Source organism: Pseudochaenichthys georgianus, chromosome 16, assembly GCF_902827115.2.
Source record: "Pseudochaenichthys georgianus chromosome 16, fPseGeo1.2, whole genome shotgun sequence".
NCBI classification, from domain to species: domain Eukaryota; kingdom Metazoa; phylum Chordata; class Actinopteri; order Perciformes; family Channichthyidae; genus Pseudochaenichthys; species Pseudochaenichthys georgianus.
The window spans coordinates 29,266,289-29,291,552 of NC_047518.2; the positions used below are offsets into that span (position 1 = coordinate 29,266,289).

At 41.4% G+C, this 25,264-nt stretch overlaps 1 protein-coding gene across 1 annotated transcript in view; it reads left to right on the forward strand.

The window, feature by feature from the left end:
• The window catches only part of adamtsl4 (ADAMTS-like 4), a 37,601-nt gene extending 15,328 nt beyond the window's left edge, over nt 1–22,273 (forward strand). The window contains 13 exon segments of the mRNA XM_034101824.2: nt 6,013–6,115; nt 11,871–12,010; nt 12,471–12,675; nt 13,057–13,241; nt 14,812–14,965; nt 15,748–16,008; nt 16,693–16,822; nt 17,226–17,430; nt 18,031–18,204; nt 18,290–18,469; nt 18,908–19,087; nt 19,246–19,393; nt 19,912–22,273. Of these exon segments, the coding sequence (XP_033957715.1) occupies nt 6,013–6,115; nt 11,871–12,010; nt 12,471–12,675; nt 13,057–13,241; nt 14,812–14,965; nt 15,748–16,008; nt 16,693–16,822; nt 17,226–17,430; nt 18,031–18,204; nt 18,290–18,469; nt 18,908–19,087; nt 19,246–19,393; nt 19,912–20,042 (2,196 nt within the window). The 3' untranslated portion in view covers nt 20,043–22,273.
• Nucleotides 22,274–25,264: the final 2,991 nt, after the last annotated feature.

Sequence of the window (25,264 nt, forward strand, 5' to 3'; positions counted from 1 at the left end):
GTCTAAATAACTACAAATTAGGTATGTATATCTAAGAACAGGTTCCCTATTTTAAAGTGAAGTCTTGTTCATAACCAATAAGCTAGTAGTTTGACTCTAATTAGGTATTTATATCTAAGAATATGTTCCCTATTTTAAAGTGAAGTCTTGTTAACGAATAAGCTATCAGTTTGACTCTACCTGAACAGGTTCCCTATTCTAAAGTTGCCTCCTCTTCACACTTTGTAAATTTACATTATAGCACACAACTACTGAAGTAGGCACATAATGAACCACTAAAGAGAGGTTCAGACACATACCAGAACACATATGCAGCCTGTACTTTTTAATAAAACAGATTTTTTTAACAGAGTTTAACTATACACAAATAAGTTACAAGGCATAGGCACTCAATGATCTCATACATGCAAGTGTAACATACACAGATTAACACATAGGACCGCTAAGTGTAAACAAGGTAAATATAGCTAATACTAGCTGTGCAATAAGCATGTGTACAGGCTAGTATGGCTAACGCTAGCGTGTATGCTAACGCATTTTCTCATTGTGTTTAAACCGTTTAAACATCTCCAAATGTCATCACATAAACACAATACATGTTACTAATCCTTACAGTGTAAGTGTAAGGATTACTACCCTTACAGTCATTGCTTTCTGAGGGACTTGACCGTTTACTCTTCAGGTTGCATAGGGAAAATTAGTAGCAGTCACTCATGGATGTCTACTGCCATGCTATTCAGTTCACTTTCTCCTACTTCCTGTACCTGGTTTCCTGTCTAACCTTCAGTACAAATTGTACAACTATATAAATGTGCAAATATGAAACATAGAGGTCAATATCACCTTGCTATTGGTAGCTGAACTGTCAATAGCCTACCCCAAAACATATTCTTAGATATAAATACCTAATTTTGAATTACTTAGACACAATTAACACTTACAGTTTCATGTCTTGTTACATAAGAATATCATATTTGTTAAGTGTTATTATGGTAGAATTACTATTCTTGTGGTACTACTGCCTTATTAGGCCCATATTGAGCAGAGCATATTAAGACCAAAACTCATGTAACAACTTCCTTACTTGCAATAAATAAGCACTAATTAGAGGGTTAGGCCTATTGAGGAAAAACTCTCAACTAATGGCTTATTACTTGTAGAATATGGTCATGCAGAATAAGGCATTAATACGTGTTTTATAATGACTAACAAAGAGCCAATATACTGCTAATATGCATGTTAATTAACAACTAGTTGATGGTTAATTTGTGTACCTTAATATACAGTGTTACCAAAGAAAGAGTTGTGAGTGAGTGAGTCATTTCAGTTAAGGAAATCACTGGGTACTTAGTTTACTAGTTTTAGCCAGTTTTCCTTTACAATGAGGGATTATAACCAACATTTGTTTGTGCTCACTTTAAATGGTTTAGTGTAATCTGGCTAAACTTTTGTCTTATTTACATCCCGTCTGATTGTCCGACTACTCGTGCTTTTCGCTCTTGTCATACTTCACCAATGCCGAAACAAGAGTGAACTCTTAACTCTAACAGCCAGATTACAAATGAGCAAAACAATCTAATTTGTGTCTGGAGCTAAAACAGAAAAGTTAAGAAACATTACCGACATGCGAGTCCTGCTTCTGGCACTTTACAGGTTTTTGATATTCTATGCTTTGTGTGCTGCATTTCAGCAATTACCAAGATTGTTGGTTTATTGATTAAAAAACTAAAAACGTTGCTGTCTTAGTGACTCAGTGGTTAACTCTGATTCAGATTTCAGTCAGGGATTTTTGTGTTACATCTCCCTTTCCTCCTTTCCTGTCTATATCTCTTGTGACAGACACTCGCACAAAAATATTGTCATACTGAATCCAAAAGGACATTTCAAATTTTTAGAAATTTGCCAGTGTTATCTAGGCGTACTTACAGTCCTTTTAGTTGATAAACAGTTCAATAAACTGACTTGAGGCATGTAACCAAATATTTGAAAAACTTTTTCTAATGGTTGAATTGTTTTGACTCTGTTCAAAGTGTTTTTGTGGTTTGAATGTTTTGATATTAACCACAGGCCCAGACGCATTCTCAAAGCCTCTCCCTCACCACACACCACCTTTAAGTATGTTACTTCTTTGAAAGCCATCACTTTCTTTTCTCTGCCCTCTTTGGCCCATTCAGAAACGTCTCTCTCCCCCCTAGTACCCCTCCTGTTATCACTTCTGTTCGCTCCCCTTGGTGGTTATGGGGAGACCCCTTAACCCTGCTCTCATAGTAAACGAAGAACACCAAAGTATACGAGTCCTTACAATAACACACAAATTCTCCTGCAGAACCATGAAACACCAGTTTTTACTCTCACTTTACCTCCCCTCCCTCCTTTCAGTCCATTAGCCTCCTGATGTTTTTACACACACTAAACTCTCTTTTGGGTGAAGAATCCACTCGCCCTGTAGCGCTCATACAATCACCAACGCATGAATGCACACTCTTGACTTTTACTTGCATTCTCTCTTTTCATTTTACATTCTTATTTTTGCCTTGTCTGCAAGCTCTTTCTATTTTAAGTGTACTGCAACATCCCAAAGCTGCACACAGGCACACAAGTCCCTCTGTGTGTGTGTGTGTGTGTGTGTGTGTGTGTGTGTGTGTGTGTGTGTGCGTGCGTGCGTGCGTGCGTGCGTGCGTGTGTGTGTGTGTGTGTGTGTGTGTGTGTGTGTGTGTGTGTGTGTGTGTTGTCCACTCATTGTTTATACTGGACTGGTCAGCTTTCTATCCCCAGAGTCAGAACTAAACATGGTAAAGCAGCGTTCAGTTATTATGCTCCAAATATCTGGAACAAACTCCCAGAAACCTGCAGGTCCGCTGCAACTCTTACTACTTTTAAATCCATGCTGAAGACTTTTCTTTTTGTCGCTGCTTTTAATTGAACTATTCATATCTTAGACTGCACTGTAACTTTTATCCATGTATTTTTCCTTTTAATGTTTATTTTATTAGACTTTCTTTTTTAATGCTTAATGTCTTTCATTTTTTGTAAAGCACTTTGAATTGCCTTGCGTTGAAAAGTGCTATATAAATAAACTTGCCTTGCCTTGCCTGGTGAGAACACACACACATATGCACAGATACAAAGAAACCATCTAGTTAGAAAAGAGGCCCAACATGTTTATGTCCTGCAGAAATATTTACAACCATTAGAGATAGCATTCTACACACATCCGGGCAGATTTACAATGTTACTTGGAAACATCAGGTCCCCTACGTACACTGACACTCAAGAGCCCACCGGCATACCTAATCAGTATATTCAGGGGACTTTGCTAAAACACACGCCTTTGTATAAGAGACTATATTGTTCATGAATAACACAAATATAAGTCTCTTTCAGCAGCGTGAAACTGCAGCGTAGCATACCAAATAAAGTTTCATGAGCTGGTTTCACACTTTACTAAAAAAGAAACAACAGATGATCCTTATGAGTGCCTTGTGACATGACTGCGATACACATTCCTTTTAACACACACACACACACACACACACACACACACACACACACACACACACACACACACACACACACACACACACACACACACATACACACACACACACACACACACACACACACACACACATAGTTAACGTGTGAAATTCAGCAAAGGCTAATGTCAATGACCGCATGCTTTGACACTTTTAGTTACACTTTGTCGCAGAGACTGGTTCACATGGGAAATGTGTGTGTGTGTGTGTGTGTGTGTGTGTGTGTGTGTGTGTGTGTGTGTGTGTGTGTGTGTGTGTGTGTGCGTGCGTGCGTGCGTGCGTACACTGGACTACTCCCTTGCTCTTGTCCCTGCATTGTGACTATGAACGTTCCAGCTGTTTGTGACAGCTGTGTGAGTGAAGAGAAATCCACAAAAGACAAGAGGAACGAATCAAAGAAAGGGAGGAGTGAAGACAGGATGATTGTAGAGCTGACAGAGATTAAAGTTGGAAGGAAATCTGAGAGCTTTATGTGCGGCATGCAACAGAAAGTGTGAGTGTGTTCGAGCCAGATGTCTATCAGCGGCTTTTCGACCAGGCAGCGTGGTTGCGGCTTCCCACAGCAATGATACCTGATGAAGCCAAGTGTGTGTGTGTGCAGCAGCGGAAGAAGTATGCTGAAAAAACCACAACAATGAAAATGACCATGATATAATTATAAAGAACCTACACTCATAATGTTACTTATTTAAAAGCACGAAAGTAAAATCAGCAACATTTTGAAATGCTTATTTTGTATTCCCACATCTGTCTGTTAAATATGAAGCTAATGCAAAGCAGTTATGCTGATGATGACACAGCTTTATTTCCCACTGAAACCAATTGACCGGTTTAATCCCATCAGTCTCACGAGCTGCCTTGAGGATATAAAGGGTTGGATGGAATAACACTTCCTCTAAATGAAAGCAAGCCTAAGTTATCCTATTTCCTCCATCCAAGTGATGACAAACACTCTTGGCAACCTGTCCATTCTTACTAAAGCTCATGCTAAAAAACCTTGGTGTGATATTGGATTTCACCTTTGCGCTTGACAAGCAGGTTCATGAAGAAGTCCAAACAGACCATTCCAGGTTCATAATTTTACCAGTATCAAGCTGTTTCTCTCATTCACCTCTATATCCTTCCGCCTGGACTACTCAAACTCTCTGCATACTGCAACAGGTCCAGAGCCCTCAGCCAGGCTTCTGACAGGTACCCAGAAGATGAACCATATAACCGTTTTTGTGGCCTCACTCCACTGGCCACTAGTACAGTTCAGGATTGTTTTCAAGGTTATGTGTTGCCTCCTATTCTACCAATAGAAGAGCATCCCTCTCCCTATCAGCTCAGCCCTCTCCAATGCCTCAAAACATCAAAGTAGTTTAGCTCACTAGCATTTAATTCCTCCTTACTGTATGTGGCGCATGTTTCACTTACTGAAGCATTTAGGTTAATGTCATGTTTTGCTTCCCTCGCTGTTCTGGTCAGAGCACTTTGGTTGAATTGAGTTAGTTACAAAAGTGCTTTATGAATAAATGGGACTTGATTTCGATTGATTTGACTTGTCTGCTAGCAGCCAGTTAGCTTAGCATTGGGAAAACCTAGCCTGGCTGTTAGCACTTTGTAGGTATCACAAAAACAAAGTACAGCTGAAGCAGAGAGTAATGCCAATGGTGTTACAGTTATTAGAAATGTAACTATTTAAGGTGGCTTTAAAGCAACAATATTACCCTGTAATAATAGTGTGAAGTAGAAGTGTAAATTAGCATAGTGTGTATGTGTGTATGCGTGCGTGCGTGCGTATGCGTGCGTGCGTGCGTGCGTGCGTGCGTGCGTGTGTCCCACAGGACTGGGGCTATGTGAGTTATAGTCAGTACAGTACAAACCACCAGAGTCGTGTCTGCTTGATGTTTCAGTTGTCCTTTAAGTGCAGGTATGCTAAAACTCCTTCCACTGTACAGCTCCATAAGGATTCTGCTTGAATGAGCACAAGCTCAACATGTGCGTGCACACACACACACACACACACACACACACACACACACACACACACACACACACACACACACACACACACACACACACACACACACACACACACACACACACACACACACACACACACACACACACACACACACACACACTCACACACACACACACTCACACACTCTCACTCACATTCTGTGGTCATGCCGTGGTGGATTTATGTGAGCAGCCACTTCCAAAAAAATCTATTATTTCCATATGGTTCTAATACACTTGATCCCTGCCAAATCAGCACAGACTACATGTGTGTTTGAGTGTATTGAAATTGCGCTAATCTTGATCAAATCTAATTAATTTTATTCGCTTTTTTGCGTTGGCTTTCCTCACAACCGTCCACTCCACCCTTACTTCTCCCGGGAGTGGGAGATAAACAAGTGTTTTAATAGCTGGGTTATTACGTATTCGGTCAATAGTAAACTGTCTGTCTCTCTGTGTTTCTGTCCTCCAGGTGTGTGGAGGAGGTGCTTTGGACTCCAGAGCAGAGCAGTGTGCAGCCTTTAACACCCAGGAGTTCATGGGTCGCCTCTACAACTGGGAACCTTTCACCGAGGGTGAGCTCTGAGTTAACACACATGGTCGTTTAGGGTTGAGCTGCACAGGGCTTTGTGATAATATGCTTATTGTGAGAATTAAATGCTCGCGGAGGGGAAGGGGGGTGAAAAAGCGCAAGTAAAATGTGTGATTAAGTGAGTTAAATGTTGCTCTGGTATTAATGTGTGTTGGCAGGGCTTTTGCTGCATGCTCAAGTCACCAAAATCCCTCCTCTCATTGGCCTGTAGTAAATGTAGCGTTGAGGGTGGTGGGAGTCAAGAGGAAAAGAGAATGACTGGAACTCGATCTGCCTTTATTCTCTGCACAAAAACACTCTCCCTCCTCTCTTTTTCCTCTCATTTGTCCAACATGTCCCGTCCTCTCCTGCCAAGCTTCTCCAGCACACAGATTCCTACTGAGTGAGATAAAGAAAGAAAGAGACAGACAGAGAAGGGGAGGTGAGAGGTGATGGGATGCAAGTGTTTTGTCTCATGACCGCTGGGAGCAAAGAGAGAAAACGTGGCTTGTGTGTGTGTTTCTTTGTTTTTCTGTACTCTATGAAGTTATGAGTGCATCCTTGTGTTTGTTTGCTTTCTTGTTAAGTGCACAATAGTTCAACGCAGTGGTGATTGTGTCTATTTATCTTTCTTTTCCAATGCTTGAGGAAAAGAAAGAGACTGAACAGATATTTGAGGTATTAGAGAGAGAAGGGGGTGTTGATAGAGAATATATTACATGGGGGTTTTGGGAGTGAGAGATTGTAGGAGGGGAAGAGAGAAACACAGCTGTGGGATATTATCAACAGTATTTGTCATTAGACTTGACTTATGTGTATAAGTCTCTGTGTATTTACACAATGAGCTTATTGACAAGTGTGCTTTCACTGTCGATGAATGGCTTAATGGATCTGAGATGTTATTTGGAAAAATGTTTGTGCATGTATGTTTGTGTATCTGTCTGTCCATTATCCACTTGTGATTACTGTATCAGTTGGCGTGAATTCCTCAGCACACACACTGTGAGAGAGTAGAGCCAGATACACTAGATCAGCAATGCCAACCCCATACAGTACTTACGTTTCTTTGTCTTAAAACATAAATAACACTTACTGTATGTCAAAATAAAAACTAAATTAAAAACACACGGCATGTATCACAAATACTTGCTTTGGATACATTTGGCTACAATATCTTTAATTGTAGACTTATAAGAGGCATCCCATAAAATCTTAGCCTAGCTTGTTAGCCCTAGTTAGCGTGGGAGCTTCGAAACAGAGGGGCATGTTTCAGCAGCCAGGCCCGCCACAATTGTGCCTCTTTTCCCATATTTGGACTACACGTTAGCAGCCTGAATTAGGCTCCGCCCACTTTGTGCTTTACATTAGTTCTGCAGAAAACTATGGGTGACGTCACGGACACTATGTCCATTAATATACAGTCTATTATGTGATAGACACATTTGTCTAACAGTGTTTATTGCCAACCCGTACATGCAGGGAAATTTGAAATCGTTAAATGCCTGTTTATATTATCGTGAGGATCCTGATTGACCTATTGTCCCTTTTAACTCAGTAAGAGCTAGCAATCCCCTGTGACCCTGCAAAGGATTACGTTTATAGATAATGGATAGATGACATCACTTTTTTCCATTACTTGTGTGAAAGGTTAACACTGACAACATAGGTGCAGTTTATCTTAAAGGCTGTACTGATTTATTTTGGTTTCATCAGAGAAGGAATCTTTGAAGATGCAGGCAGATCTATACAACGTGCGCTGCACATCTATACTATCTATAGTCATGGCTGGAGCCTAACTGTCTGCATAAACACACATGGGGCTTCTCTTTCACCCACCTCTGTTCTCTCTGCATGTTTGTGAGGGGAAGAGCGAGATTACTGTATTTATACTGAATCGACATGCTCATAAATTCTCTCTATTTGCTGTGTATCCTTGCCCTCTGCTCCACTCTGGCTTATTTTAAACCAGCGTGTCCTTGAGATCTGCTGAGGAGGGGAAGAGAAACAGAGACAACCTCGTATGTTGTACATGGGTAAATCATGGTTCTAGCATCACTAAAACAACATAGTTCCATTATTTTTGAGGAATTCTTTGAGCCACCAAATGGCAGATTTCACATTAATTGGTGGTGACGACCCCGATGGTTTGATACAGTACTGTGTGTTTTAAAGGCATGCAGCTGCACATGACGTCAGTTCGGTCAAACACACTCGATCTGCGCTGGAGATGATCCTTTTCCACTCTGCTAAGTCAACTGTTTACTTCAGTCTGCTCCCATTGGCTACAACCCAAAACTTCATATCTAGCTTCCCATCAACACACTGGAGGATGCGAGGAGTGTGTGTGTGTGTGTGTGTGTGTGTGTGTGTGTGTGTGTGTGTGTGTGTGTGTGTGTGTGTGTGTGTGTGTGTGTGTGTGTCTGGGTGTGTTTGTGTGTGTGTGTGTGTGTGTGTGTGTGTGTGTGTGTGTGTGTGTGTGTGTGTGTGTGTGTGTGTGTGTGTGTGTGTGTGTGTGTGTGTGTGTGTGTGTGTGTGTGTGTTTCGAGGGGTAATAGTCATTTCGCTCCAGTTGCACTCATCTGTTTAGGACTTCCTACAACACTGCATATATTTCCCATAAGTATTTATATTGTCTCCAAGGTGATGTCCCTGTTATGTATGAAACGTGTTGTGGCCTACGGTTGAAAGTGGAAGCTTAAACTGTAAAGCTGCCACTTTGGTTATTAACTTCAGATGTGTTTCATTTTGGTGGTGATGTTTCCCCTTACAAGCTGGGCTCTGAATAGTAGTACCTCCCATTTGTAAGCGCTGCACGTGCAGGTGTTGTTTTACATGAATATTCCCTTTTTTTCTGGCCTCATCCCCTCTCTGCTCACCCCATTCTCCCCTCTTCCTGTCCCGCTGCCTCTCTCTTTCTCTCTCCCAGTTGGAGTTTGTTTAGACGGAGAGATAGTGGGGAAGTATATTTAGAGAACATATATTCCACTGTCTGAACACTAAGCTCAGAGAGGGAGAGAGAGACAGTGGAAGAGAGAGAGAGGCCCGAGATCGAGGCGAAGAGAAAAGCAGGGTGAAGTAGCTAGAGATAAATGAAAGATAAAGGCGCTTTAGAAGCATTAAAGAGGATTGGGTCTGTGAGAGCACTTGAACATGACTTCAGGGCAGGAAGAGGAGGAGATGAAGAGTGTGATGAGGAGGAAGCATAGAGACCTCTCTCTCTATGAGTGGCAACTTGTCTCCCCCTCTTGTCTCCAGTCTAATCTCTCAATGATAACTTTGACGGCAGAAAGAAAGAACAAAGGTGGAGAGAGAGAGAGGGTGGGATCACTGACTCCCCTTTTCTTAATATATATGTACTGTGTGTCTGTTTTGCTGCAGCTAGTAGCAACAAATGTGTGTGTGTGTGTGTGTGTGTGTGTGTGTGTGTGTGTGTGTGTGTGTGTGTGTGTGTGTGTGTGTGTGTGTGTGTGTGTGTGTGTGTGTGTGTGTGTGTGTGTGTGTGTGTGTGTGTGTGTGTGTGTGTGTGTGTGTGTGTGTGTGTGTGTGTGTGTGTGTGTGTGTGTGTGTGTGTGTGTGTGTGTGTGTGTGTGTGTGTGTGTGTGTGTGTAGCTTTAGTTTGAAAAGGTTTGGCTCATTTATATGGAACACACATTATTGAACAGTAGTAATATGCAACAAAATTCATGTGTAAACCCTTTAAATCTATTAAATAAATCATCATCAGATTACACTTTTTATTTTTAATACTTATCTATTTGGTCTATAATAAAGATAAGCATAGATAGTTTCCACATATTGATGACATATTGTACAATTTTGACATGTTGTACAATTTTCATGAAGCATTTCCTTTCTGATGTTTTATAGGCCCTCAAATTCACTTAATCCATATTTTTCAGCACCTGTAATATGTCACTGCTCCCTAAACTCTAAAGTGTTGTGCAGTCTTTGTTTACTTTTTTTAAAGGGCCACTTCCACATTTTAGGGTTATATTTATAAGCACATCTTGTAACTGGTACATAAAGCCTTCATCAATCGCTTTGTGTGTAGGACTTCCTGACCACTTCCAGCCACTTAATGAGATAAATATACTACCTAATGTCCACGCATCAGGATGTCTCACTCTCAAAGGCACAAACATCTGTCAAACTGTTTTTTGTCGGGACTCACAACATGGTCCATCCCGGATCCAGATATATTTTGGAAATCTACTTAAGAAAATGTGTGGTGGTTTGGTGCTGTCCACATAAAATTGGAAAGCATCACAAATAATGAATTTGCAGTCCAGTCTTACTAATCCTTCTTGTCAAAAGGCTGTTTTCTGTTTTCACATATAATGACTACTTATATTTACCCCTCGCAAAGGGTTGTTTCACTACAGTTCCAATATTCAAGTAAACAAGATTCTGTGAAAGCATATGGAGTCACTTTGAGTTAACAAAAGACTCCTCAGTTTCTGCATTTTCTCTTGGACACACAAGGTGAAAGATGGGCTCAGGTATTTGACCTTTAGTCTTTGTCCGGGGTATCTCCTTTGAGCATCTTTACTTTGAAGATGGTAGGGCTTTGAGTTACTTGGTGCTGATGGCCTATTGAAATGGGAGGGGTCTCTTCCCATAATGGTCTTTAGTGTTATATTTCAAGGCCTCAAGGTTTAAAGCATAGAATAATGCAACGTTAAAAATAGTTTGACTACAAGGTGTCATGCTGTTCATATTTTCTTAGAATTCAATAGTGGGCACTTTCTGTCATCATTTGACAGAAAATACGACACCGCAAAGAGAAGCCACACATTCAGAAACACAGTATATCTCCTTTAACCCCTGAACTCCCATTGACAGAAAGTCCCCCCTCCCCTCTCCACTAAATCTATGAGCTCATGTTTATAGCTCTATTTTACACACACCAGCGCTATACACACAGGCACACACTCGCTCTGCCCAGGGCCTCTAACTCCTTAGACCCCCAATCTCTGACCTCAGAGAGGATGACAAACAGTGGAGCCGCTCAATGTCCCTTCACTGTCTTCCTCTATCTCTTTTTTCTTCTTTAAAGGAATAGTTGGGAGATATGCTTATCCGTCTCTTTACAAGATTAACAACTTAAAGATAATTTCATGTCTGTGTGTTTATAAGTGGTACATTGATGTAAAAATGCTTCTTTTCCGACTTTCAGTAGAGAGTTTGTTTTTCAAGTATCAGAATTGCCGAAGCAGAATGAAGCAAACAGGCGTACTTCCAAAGATTCTGAACTATTTATGCATACCTACTTATTGTATTTCAGCACACAGACACACATTTCTCCACATTTTTGACTTGAACCCCACCCCTTTTCCCTTGTGAGATCCTCTGTATTCTCCACTTGTTTATTTCTCTGCTTATTCTTTCAGGACTGAAAGTCTTCAATTTCCTCTTTTACCTTGAAGCTCTTTTCTCTTTCTCTTATTCTTTTCTTCTGTTCTCTTATTTAAAAGTCTCTCCCTGCTGTGTTTACCCACTGGGTTACTTTCATAAATCAAGCCTCCCTCAGGCTCATGTTTACACCTCTCCTCTGGGTCTGTATCTCCTGAGCAGCAGAGGGAAATAGGTAATGACTCTGCTGCTGTCTGGCTGTCGGGGAAGCCACATGGAAAGACATTCATCACCCAGCCGGGTCTTTTCTACGCCAGGCAGACGCAGAGAAAAAGATCTCCCATTAAAACACACACCTTACAATACTTTGTGCAATAATCCTCCTTTTCTCTGTATTTCTGCTGCAGTTGGTGCGGACAAACAGTGCGAGCTGACCTGCAGACCTGCTGGCTATCGTTTCTATGTCCGCCAGGCCGAGCGCGTCAGAGACGGGACCCCCTGCTTCAATGTCAGCACCAATGACATTTGTCTAGAGGGTCAATGTCTGGTGAGTGCATTTAAATGTGCATGTGAGTGAGGACTTTGTGCTCTCAGGTGTCTGAGCCCAAGTTCATCCTGTCAAGCTGGAGCTGACAGAGTCCAGAACCTCTTTCACGTCTGGAGGCTGATTTAAGGCTGGCATTCAGACTCGAAGTGTCTCCAGTCTCGTTTTATTACCCTGCTCTGGGCCTCTGTTCTCTTTGTTTTTTCCTCTTTCTCTCATTTGTACTCTTTGGGTTTACGCTTATTCCACGCTTCTCTTTTTGGCATGAATCTGGGCAGCAACAGTTTCCAATTTACTCAAACAACGGTGAAGTAAACACTGGCGATGGATGTGAAATTTCAACCACATTGGAATAGCTTTTCCCCGCTCTGTCCCCACCCCCTCTCTTGTTCCCCTGAGCCACTTTTCCCCCACTCATTTTCAGACCCTTCACTCATGTCTTTTCACCTTCCTCTCCTGCCAGACCGAGGGTTGCAATGGGGTGCTGGGCTCCGGCTCTGTGATTGACAAGTGTGGAGTGTGTGGTGGGCGGGAGAGCTCCTGTCGAAAGGTGACGGGAAGCTTCCAAAATGTCTCGGTTCCCCTTGGTTACCACAAGCTCCTGGACATCCCGCCAGGAGCTACATTCATTAACATCACGGAGAGACGCGCCAGCCCTAATTACCTGGGTAAGAGCTAATAGACACGAACAAAATCATGCACACATGGTTTAGGATTTCTGGTTTCAATACCGGTTCCAACTGCAGTAAAACGTGAGGCATGGAAATTGTAGATTTGGGAAATAGATTTGGCCTTTGAGCAAGTGTGTGCTGGCTTGGAAATGAACTGTATATCTGGTTAGAGCCCATGAAGAACCAGTGAAGTGTGTGAGTGTTTGCCCGTATGTTTGGTAATAAGACCCCAAAGTCTGTGTATGTTTAAGCTAATGGAGGTTTCTGAAGAAATCACTACTTTGTAGACTATACAAGTTTTAAAATAATAAAATAAAACGTAATTCTTGCTCCATTCTTCATGTCTGCCTTTCTAACATGCCGCCCCAATTTCCCCAGCCATGAGGAGTGGCACGGGGGCTTCAGTGGTGAACGGGCGCTGGGCTGTGGACCCTCCAGGGGAGTACCAGGCAGGAGGGACCACGTTCACTTACAACCGACCTAGAGCACAGGCAGAGGGGGAGGAGGAGAAAGGAGAGTCCCTCGGAGCTCCAGGACCCACCACCACACAGCTCCAGCTATATGTAAGTACACTGTTTATTTGAACCCTGTAAGCAAACATGATTCCGGGCATGGCATAATGAATTTTATGATAAGAATCACACATGTACACATACTGTATGAACATGTGCATAAACATGTATTTCACCTCTCTATAACTGTATTGTTGAAAGCCTGAGGCAATGCTCCCCTGCTCTGTGTCAATTTCTGCCTTTCTTCGTTATGTTAGCATTAGAGGGGGATAACGGCAGCTATACTCATGCTTAGCTTGAGCCATATCAGACTATCCATAGCTTAATAATAACAACTCTAACCTCAGGCTAAGATCTTATTAAAGAACAGAAGGCATCTGCAGCTTTGATTACAGGAGCTACAGGGAAGGATGGGGGATATAAATAGCAAGCGTCCACCAAAGCCAGGGTTTGATCTGCAGTGGAATCACCTGCATTTTTTAAGGCTTTATGGGATTGTGAAATAAGACATTAAATGACTAAAAGTCTATAACCTCAGCAGTGCACTATGAGGCTGTGCTGCTCATTAAACGTTTCTTAATATATCGTTGAATGGAAAAAGAATAAAAGACAAGTCTGCCTAGCAACTGAAGGAGGAAAATTAGGTTTTGCAGTTGTACACTGACTGTTTTAGGACATCTCATGTTGTCCTGCTCAGCTCATGTTTACTCAGAGTTTAGGTGAGTCTCCGGCTACCGCTAGCATTCCTCTTATTTACCTTATCTTACTATCACATTAGTGTAGCAGACGAGAGGTCAAGTAATGCTTAATTCTTATTTTAGCTTAGCATAAAAACTGAAAATAGCTAGTCTTATTTTGTCAAAAAGTAACACTGTCTGCCTGCCATCATTTCTAAAGTTCACAGATTTAGTTGAATGCATCAATATTCATGTGCATATCATTTGTCTCTGTCAATATAAATCAAACACACTGTAAAAACACTTCATATATATTTATACATGCACATACTGTACATAGTCATATAGTCCAAGAATATATGTTCAGAAAACCTAAGCGTAAACACTACAGGTTATGGTTTTAAAAAGATGATGTGTTTTGCTTTAATCCTTTCATTGTCATACGGATAAATTGATGATGGGAAATTTGAATCACCAAAGTAAAAAGGAGTCATCCTCGGTGGAGTGTATGTACCAAGTTTACATTAGTCTATCTTATAGTTATTGATAAACGACCTTTTGGATCAAAGTGATGCATTGACCAATCGGCTGCCTGAATTACAATGCCATCTCAAGCAAAATATAGCAGATCCAAATGTTGTTGCCATGGGACTCCAGCTGATTAAGTTTAGATGACCGTGGCTATGTTAAGTTGTGTAAGATGGTCTGCAGGGTTTAATAATAAGAGGGGGGGGGCACATAGTGACAAACATACACCCTGCTGAGGCATCTGTGAGCTTGACAGTGGTTTTCTGACAGCGCCTTATTAACTTTTCTGTGGCTCATACTGACTTCTTAGTACACTTCTCTATGGGGATCCATAAAGCTGTTTTAGGGTGTTCCTTCTCATTGGCTGTTTTTCACCTCTTGTTCCGATTCTTCTCTCACCCTGTCTTGCTCTCTAGATCATTTTCCACAAGGAGAACCCAGGCATCGATTATGAGTTTTATATTCCTGTGGAGAAGAAGGAGGTGGAGAGGGAAAGGGTGACGGAGAGAGAGAGGGAGACACCCAGAGAGAGGCCGAGGGAGCGAGACCCAGGGAGGGCCCCTCTTCGCAGTACGTCCATCGCACTTCCTGATTTTCCGTGTTCTGTTGTTGACAGCTGTGCTTTCTGCATGTTGTACACAGAGACAGTCATGTTCAGCACATAGTTCAATCTTGTCAGTGGCAGAGGGGAACCCTTAATCAAATATCTCAAGATTCATTCTTTCCAAATTACTCAGGGAAACACTACTGTGAAACCATGAGAGTGATTGATGTGTTTATGTATCAGGATGGGTGTGGTGCTAGGATTATTGTGCAAGTGTGTTTGTGTGTTTGTGTATGACCTACATGGGAGGCTATCTGGCTCACATGATCGCTGTCATGAGACACTGACCTCATCATGACATCAATAGCATCTGACTCACTGCTTACTCCCAATATGTAAACATATTTCACCTTTTTCTCACACTTTTCTCACTGCGCTTTTCTCCTCCTTGTGTCTGTTTCCCAATGTTCACTCTCTCTTCCCTCTTTCTACACTTTCTCGATGTGGGACCATTTTTGGATTTGGTTGAGGAACTCTGGGTAATTTACTATGCCTATTTGGGGTGGTTGTGTGAGATATCTGTTTGGCTTTCTTTTCATCCAAAATATGCCCCATATATGTTTTATCATTTTGGATCTGACCCACATGCTGATTTTTATTTAATTTGAAATGTATTTATGATGTGGTATATGTCCATTGATTTTCTGTTGTCTTTTATGTAACCTCTTTTTCATCTACATTTCTGGTTTAAAAAAAGACATGTATTGTTCAAAACAAGTTGTTACATCAGTATTTTCTTCTTTCCAAGGTCCTCTAACTGTGTCAGTAGAAGACCCTCCTCCTGCTCCTCCTCCTATTTCAGTCCCATCCTTCCCCTCCTCCTCCTCCACCTCTGTGTTTTCTCCCCCCATCTCGGACCGATGGACACCTGAGAGGTCCCGTCCCCGAGCCTCTGCCCCCAATAGGAATGCTCGGATCCCCCCTCGCACCGACCTGCCACCGGACACTCAGCCGCCATTTGTGTGGAGGAGAGGAGAACTCACAGAGTGCTCTGCTTCCTGTGGCAAAGGTCAGAGTTCAAACACTCCTATTATAACCTAATATGCATTGTATTGCATTGCTTTATGCTTTATGCTTAACCCAATTGTGGCCCTACTGGAATTTTTTTATTTTGATCATCCATCAAACCGTTTGACTGGAAGTTTGTTATTTTTATAAAACTTGATTCTGTCTTTTAGCGCACATAGGACATTCATTATATATTTGGAAAAATACAGAAGTCCCATGTGCCCTACTAGTAAATATAGTATGACAATAAGAGGGCTGAATCCCATACACTACAAAAAGCTACATCAATGATCTGTGTGTATGAACTCATAACAAGTTGAACATCAAGGATATAACAGTTGTATTGTTAGATACTTTCCCAAATAATGTCTGTAGCATATACTGTAAATATAAAGATCCGTACCATATTTCAAGACTTAGGACCAATCAAAAACAAATGTTTTCTATATAAATAAAAAACATTACTGCTTTACTTTGGATAAAGTGATGTCGCCCTCCTGTGGTTGCTAGATGCAGGTACAAGAACATGAAACTGATCTCTTTCTCTCTCTCTGCATCTATCCATCTTTCTCTCTCTTTCTCTGCATCTATCTGTCCATCTCTTTCTTTCTCTCTGCATCTATCAACCTTTCTCTCTCTCTCTCTGCATCTATCTGTCCATCTCTCTCTCTCTCTCTCTCTGCAGGGTCTCAGAGCAGAGTCATTCTGTGTATAAACCGCCACACAGACGATGAAGTCCCGGAGGCCAAGTGTGACTCCGCAGCCAGGCCGATTCCTGAGGAGGAGCCTTGTAACCCTCATGCATGCCCACCCTTGTAAGAAAACACACAGTTACCTTTAAAGATTCACATCATATCTTTTATTTGATATGTAACACTCTGGGAAGGGATTTTTACATTGCTGATAACTACATAAAAAACACTCCTTATAAAGACGTGTTTTTTTACATTAAGTTTATTTCTACTGTAAAGTGGTTGACATTATGTCACTGTGCTGGCACATTTCATTCAATGTAATTAAAGATTACAGTCAAAAAGTATTGATAATATTTATTATTTCTTCATTCTAGTAAAAGCATAACTAATTGAAAAAAACTGATGTTATTGTTAGTTTATACATGATTTGTTGCGGACAGTTTTAGATGTTATTGAAGTAGTATTTTTCCTGTAAAATGTATTTCCAACATGTCCCTCCCTCTCCCCCCCTCCCCCCCCTCAGCTGGGAGGCGAGCTCCTGGTCAGAGTGCAGCGTGTCGTGTGGCCCCGGGGCGCAGCAGAGGCAGCTGCAGTGCAGGCAGAGCTTTGGGGACCGCTCCACCATGGTCCACCCGCAGCGCTGTGCCAACCTCACCCCCCCCGACTCCACCCAGGCCTGTCAGCTCGGCCTCTGCTCCCACTGGGAGGTCAGATCCGACTGGAGCACGGTAGGTCACTGTGACGGGGAAATGCATCTGCTAATGGCTCTGCATACGTCAAAAAAGAAGACAAGTTATGTAGAATCTGAAATCACGACACAGAGTCTTGTGTGCATGGAGTTTCAATTTGGGCTTTGTCCTTTAAAATTCAGTCACTGTGTCTTTATCATACGTTTTTTTATTTTTTTATTAGGTGAACTATTTATGGTCAGGGACAGCAGACACTTTGCCATGGGTGGGGTTAATTTATGTTTTTTAATTAAACAATTACGCATTTTGGGTAAATATGAAAATATAAAACACAATTCATCATAAAAAAAGTTCCAGCCAACCAACAACTTTTTATAGTTTCACATACACATCATTTATTTGTATTTATAACTAAACATATTCATGCTTATGTTTTCCTGGTGCACAACAATCTGCTCTTTGGGAACAAATACAGGATTAATTAATTGATAATCAATATTCAAACTGTTTTTTCAAGTAGTATTTCTTCAACTCTAGATTCTAATTAAGGTCATGTGAATGATTGACGTAAAATCCCTCAACTGTACGCCCTTTCTTTATCAGTCTCATTCTTGTTTGTCCTCCCTTCACTTGTCACAGTGCTCAGTGGACTGTGGGGTTGGGAGGAGGACGAGGAGTGTGCTCTGCGTCAGCGATCAAGGCAACGAGGTGAACGAAAAAGAGTGCAGCACCGGGGCCAGCCCACAAGGAAGTGAGGAGTGCAACATGGGCCCTTGTGTAACCAACTGGTACTTCACTGACTGGTCCAACACTGTGAGTAACTCGCAGAGGCAAGAAAAGAGAAACATCACAGCACTTAACAGTAATCCTCTACATGATATTGCACTTTGTCCCTCAGTGTTCGGCGCAGTGTGGCCCCGGGGTGCAGAAGAGGGAGTCGGTGTGTCTGACTCGAGGAGGGGTGAGAGAGGGAGGTGGAGGAGGGGACTGTATTGGGGACAAACCAGCAGAGATGAAGGCCTGCAACGGGGGTCCCTGTTTGGCGATAACCATGTGGTACAGCAGCCCCTGGACACAGGTAGGACACTGGGGATGAAGAATGAATGAAATACATGAGGAATGGAGGAAAATTAGATTTGAATGTTGATGCTTTTTGATGAAAGTTTTATTAAAAATTAAATGAATTTTGACATATTTAGTTTTCTTTGATTTTCAGTTTGTTTCTGTTTTGAGTTTCTAGTTTAAAGACATTGTTTTGTGTTTGTACTATGAGTTTGATGAAAAAGTTCATAACCAAAATGTTGCATTTTCAATAATGTTGTTTTACATTATACAAAGAATTAAAAAATGTTGTTCTTTAGATTTTAATTAAATCATATGAGATTTAATAAGCAATTAATGTTGTCTTTATGTAGGCATATATAGTTTTAGTTTTTTAGTTCTGAAGTAAAAGAGACTTCCTCTTACAGTTACAGATATTGTATTCCTGGTTTTAAAATGTATTTTCTCTCTCCAGTGTAATGTCCCCTGTGGTAATGGAACTCAGCGACTGGACGTCATTTGTGTCCAGAAGATGGGGAATGATTTTACTGTCGTACCAGCCAGTGAGTGCGCTCATCTGGACAAGCCTGCCGCGGTGCAACAATGTGAGATGGGAGAGTGCGAGCCTCTGTGGTTCACAACAGAGTGGAGCGCGGTGAGAGACGAGGGGGGGGGGGGAGAACATAATGTTGGAAAGAGAAATGATGCCACAGTGCAAACAACACTGGAAGGGACAAGTCTATAAATTGTGATGTGTTTTTATTTACAACTGTAGTATTTACAACTGTAGTATTTACATGCCTTTGTTCTCAGTGCTCACGCTCTTGTGGAAAAGGCGTACAAATGAGGGAAGTACGGTGTCTAACTCCAGAAAAAAGGCACAGCCATGAGTGTGATTTGGACAACAAACCTGAACGGGAGCAAATCTGCAACACGATACCCTGCAGCCCCCAAGTCTCTGGTGGGTGTGTTTGTGTATTTCAAAACTCACCATTAGCAGATGCCATGGCAATAAGCTAATCTCAACGGGATCCACACCTGTCTTACAATGCATTACTCATCCCACGATTAACATATATTGCATCAATGTACAGAAAATGCCAATTATATCCAACTCAGAGCCAGAGAACATATCATTTAATATAATACAAAACAAAAGATCCTTCAGAAGAATAAAGGTATATAGTTGATATGAATGAGGTCTATATATCTATTATGAAGCAAAACACTAATATAAGTTATAACTCCTCCTCATTAGTTGAATATTATTTTTAGGGGATCACTTATTTAGTTTTATTTGTTTAGGCAGATATATTAACGGATAATTATTTGACTTTGTTACGGTCTTTTAAATTACAATTGCAACATGTTAGTCCTCAGGCAGGGTAGTAGGAAATGCAAGACAAATGTTTGTGTGTACTATAAAGTTTTATTTTATCTTCCCTCATCTTCCTCTCTCTCTTCCTCTCTTGTTTACAGATGAAAACTGCCGGGACAGACGTCACAACTGTATGATGGTGGTTCAGGCCAGGATGTGCGTCTACTCCTATTATAAGACCGCGTGCTGTGCCTCGTGTACCCAGAGTGCTCAGCGTGCCAAGAGACAATGACCAGCCAATCACAGGCAGCCCAGGTGTGCAAGAAGTCAAGGATTAGGTCAGAAGAGCTGAAATAAGAAGTCTGTAGAAATTGAAAGCCCAGAGTAGAAAAAAATCTGCTCGGGTCTCAGATCAAATGTAGAGATTTTCTCCTGATTCTTCAGGTAAAACACTGTGAAAGCATCCGGTTCATTTTTCCAGTTCTCTGTACACAATTTCATATTGCCTATTTAGAACCACATATTCCACTGAGATCACTTCTGTTCACTTTGTACGTTAGCTTTGACAGTTTTGTTATGCGTCACATGGTGCCGAAAGATGCACTTGCAGTGATTTTCAACTCTTGGTGGCTTATTTCTAAAGCTGAGAGGTTTTAATGGAATGTGCTCACTGAGGACACCGCTGCGTTCGAACAGCAAATCAAGCCTTTCTTTTAGCGAGAGGATCTTAAAACAGATGTAATAAGATATGCATACCACTAATTATGAAAAGAAACGTGCTGAAGAAATAATGTGGGCTAGATAAACTGTGTGTACTACGTGTGCTGAAGATCTACTGGAATAGATCTACTGTGTTTCTGTGCACTGCAGACCCCCAACTAAGCTAGAAGGATTTTATTAACTTGTCGTATATGTATTTTTCTGTTTGCCAAAAATATTTCCTCACGCGTCCTCTTATTGTTCAGTTTTGGACAGATGAACCAAAGCAGGGGGGTGACCATGGCAGTAAGTGACCAAATATATCAGAGGGGAAAGAAGTGAGATTCTTCCCAAACAAGAAGGTTTTTAAGACATGGATGTTAAACAAGCAGCACAGACTTGGTGCAGTCCTTTAATGTATTCATGTCAGTAACATAAACACGTAGTCTTTTTAAAGAAAGCTGTTAGAGCTGCAGATATGTGTTAACTTAACAATGCTCACTTGATATCTGACAAAAATAAGGAATAATCATATTGATGGGACGGTTGTTGTTTCATACTTTCTCTCTTCAACAAACCACATGACAAGAACATATGTTCATCTTTAAAAACGGCTCACACTGTTTTTTTATGAAATGCTGAGAAAAAAGCGCACTTGTTCCGCGGCTATATAATGCTGCGGATTAACGCTCATGCATTTATGTGTTACTTTAAAAAAAATCATGTAACTCTATGGCAGAGAACGCTAAGCTAATTGAAGCTACTAAGCAATGCATGTTTCCTTCACAATAGGAGTAATATAAAAGATCAAGTTTGGAGATGTACATTGTACAATTCACTCCTCACTCTCACTGACCTAGTTTTGCATTTGAGTGATCAAAAACTTTTTTATGTCCTTCCTGTTTCCTAACCTCATCTCAATATCTTTTCTTTTTGCATCCATCATCGCCTTCCTAGGAGGGACTGGTGAATCTGTCCTATGAGAAAAGGTGAAAACAGAATTAGGAAACCTCATGTTGACAATAGTCTTTTAATAATGGAGTTCATGATATGGATCAAATCATTCTGCTTTGACCAGGAAGTAAATGTTTTGCTTTGTGAGGTGGCAACGTCTGCATGTGTGTGTAAGCTTTTTCTCTTATTTTTCTCTTCCGTAGAAGACGTACACACACTTAAAGGCGAGGAGTCAGTATATTTGTCAGATATGTTTTAATGTCTATAATTTCTTTGAACATAGTTGGCGCTTATGTTTTATAACTGAGTACAGTTATCAGAAGTGTTGTTGTAGACTGCATCTATTCACATCTTACTGTTATATAACTATTTTGCATTTGACATGAGAATCGTTCCTGTGTGTATCGGATGTGTCAGTGTGTGTGTGTGTGTGTGTGTGTGTGTGTGTGTGTGTGTGTGTGTGTGTGTGTGTGTGTGTGTGTGTGTGTGTGTGTGTGTGTGTGTGTGTGTGTGTGTGTGTGTGTGTGTGTGTGTGTGTGTGTGTGTGTGTGTGTGTGTGTGTGTGTGTGTGTGTGTGTGTGTGTGTGTTGCGATTGTGGCTTTGAATGTGTCTTTCTTGTCTCTAATCCCTCATAGTAAAAAATACTTTTTATATAAAAACAAAAAAGATAGTAATTTATCTATTATCTAAAGAACATGTAATTTATTTTTTCGGTTTAAGAAGCTGTAGCAAATGTTCTTTGTTACCACCAGAGTTTATACAATTGTTAATGTTGATACACAGACTTTTTTTATCATGCAAAAACAGAAAACAGTGTGAAAATTCATATCTTTAAAGCTTCATTTTAAATAAAACAACACAGAAATTAAGTGGTGTGTCATGTTTGATTTTACTCAGTAACTCAGGGTGATATTGCCAGTTTTCCTCCAAATGATGGCGCTGTTGAGTCTCAAAAACAGGTGTAGAGTTCAGAAATAAGCGGCTTACAGAGGAAATGTCTCCTTATGTTTTGAAGTTTGCGCTTTGTTGTCTGCTTTTATTTTGTTTTCAATGTTGATTTTTGTAGAATATTGAATAAGCACGGCTTTGCTTACAAGCATGCCTTGTTCTTCCCAAATATATTTGGTTTAACAGGACTGTAAAAAAGCTGTCTTTATGAAGCACTGTTCGTTTATTAAATGTGGTGTGATGTCTGGTAGGAAGGCAGCATTTCAAAAGAGATTATTCCAGGTCCACAAAGCATTATACAAGTTTAAGAGGTGCAGATTGAAGAGTAGGAGATGATAAGTGCCAATAATAAATCAAAAATAAAAGTGAGGAAAAAGAGTTTGAAAGTTTAAAGGGGCTAGCAACTTTGCTAAGTACCATAGTCCTGTTATAAGGAGGACATATTGTTCTTTAAACTTCTCTTCATTTTCTTTGAAAGCTATATTCAAGATTTACTTTGCAGTTTCAGGTTGTCAACAAATCAACAAATAGATGAGGTTATATTATGGATTAAGGTACCCAGCAAAATAAGCCCCACCAGCTGCAACATTAAGATGATGAACACATTTAATTAAGTACTTTTATACTGCTAATTTAAGTATCATACACGTATAGTATACTTAAAGTACTAGTAGGAACTGTTATCTCGCTGCTAATAGTGTTGTAGGCCTTGTTATAAGATTTGAAATGTCTGACTTTTACTAATACAGAGCACTTATTCCCCCACTGTTTGTATTTACAAGATGGACCAATCCGACACTGCTTTGGTTATGACCTTTAAGAAATCTGAGAATCATAAAGTTTGCTCTTGCTCTTGCGTGCTTTATATCTGTTTCTCCTCCATCGTGCAGGGAGGCTTAACTGCTCCGGTGGCGTGCATGCGGCCCTCTGCCTGCTCACCGTTCACATCCTCAGGGCGCTGCGTGCCTGCTTTGCTGGTGCTGCTCTTGTAAAGAAAGCCCCTGGTGTGTAGATATACGTGTGTGTGTGTGTGTGTGTGTGTGTGTGTGTGTGTGTGTGTGTGTGTGTGTGTGTGTGTGTGTGTGTGTGTGTGTGTGTGTGTGTGTGTGTGTGTGTGTGTGTGTGTGTGTGTGTGTGTGTGTGTGTGTGTGTGTGTGTGTGGTCTAGCATTACTATACTTGTGGGGACCTAAATCTGTTTACATAGTCACGTGTCACGTGTGGGGACTGGCTTCCCTTATGGGGACAAATTGGAGGTCCCCATGAGGGGAATCATTACTTTTAGGGTGAAGACTTGGTTAGGTTTAGGATTAGGGTTAGGCATGTGTTGGTTATGGTAAGGTTAGGATAAGTCTCCAGGAAATGCATGTAAGTCAATGTAATGTCCCCTGAAGTGATGTATACATGGTGTGTGTGTGTGTGTGTGTGTGTGTGTGTGTGTGTGTGTGTGTGTGTGTGTGTGTGTGTGTGTGTGTGTGTGTGTGTGTGGTGTGTGTGTGTGTGTGTGTGTGTGTGTGTGTGTGTGTGTGTGTGTGTGTGTGTGTGTGTGTGTGTGTGTGTGTGTGTGTGTGTGTGTGTGTGTGTGTGTGTGTGTGTGTGTGTGTGTGTGTGTGTGTGTGTGTGTGTGTGTGTGTGTGTGTGTGTGTGTGTGTGGGTGGGTGGGTGTGGGTGTGGGTGTGTGTGCTCTATGTGAGGGGTGTAGGCTATATGGTGAATGAATGAGGAGGGGGATGCTTGCTCACAGAGGGCACGAGGCAAGGCAGGCAGATGGTGACCTTTTGGAGTAAATTACCATGAACCCTATGACTCTCTTTCACTCAATGTTCCCCCTTTCAATACCATTTGCATGCACACATGATAAATCAGAGAACATTCAAATACATGTGTCATGCTATGTTAGTTTGTTCAGATTTAACATTGGACCCTGTCTGTCTTAACATAGGAAATAAAATGGCCCAATGTCGGCCAGTTTTCCAAAGTACAGGCTGTAAAGTAGGCCAACTCCAACCCGGAGCTATCTCTCCTTCTCTCTGTCACACATTCTACTCTGAGTGGGTGTGAGCGTGATTTTGGGCTCGGGCGTGAACAGCTGTAGTAGTCGTGACTGCGTGCACAACCAGCGGCGGCGCGCTTCGGCTTCACGTCAAGAGGCATCGCTTCAGCACCAAGGCCAGGGCTCACAGCTAGAACAATAGGCGGCTCCGCGCACGGTGTTGCATAGGAACCGTGTGGAAAAAGTCTCCCCCACACATTGTCGCTCGGGAAAATACTTTTAAAACAACTATACTACTTCTAAAAATGTCCTATAAAAATAGTATGTATATCGCTAAGTGTACGAGTAGAAGTATACTCATTATTGAGTAAGTATGGGTTAGTTTTATTTATTTTTCGTGTGAGTGAAGCCGACATATATATTGACGGTCCCTGGCAGTTACGTCACAAGCTAACCGCTTGGCTGAGCGGAGGGGGAGGGAGAGACAGAGGAGAGACACCGGCGTAGGACGTTAAAAGCCATCCAGACTCTGAACGGGTGAGACGCAACAAGAATAGAAAAACGCAAGAATAGTAGGTTGAAATCACCTCGATTTAAAGTTGGAGCAATATCGGCACGACTGTTAAGTCTCCAAGGCAACTATAGGGAAGTTTAAACTGTTGGATGTTGCGCGAATTTAAGCGACTGGTTGGCCTGTTATCACTTTATAATTAATTGATTAATTGGTGAAAGTGACAACTAACTAGCTACGTTAACTCTGGATTTTGGGAGTCGAGAGGTTGACTACATTTCAGTGGCGACAAGCTGTGTTTCGGACTCACCTGCTAGGACTTTACTCCACCACCTGCAGACTTCCAGACCGGGAACACCGGGAGTTTTGTAAAAAAAACAAAAAAAAACACAGCCGAGCCTGTAGTATC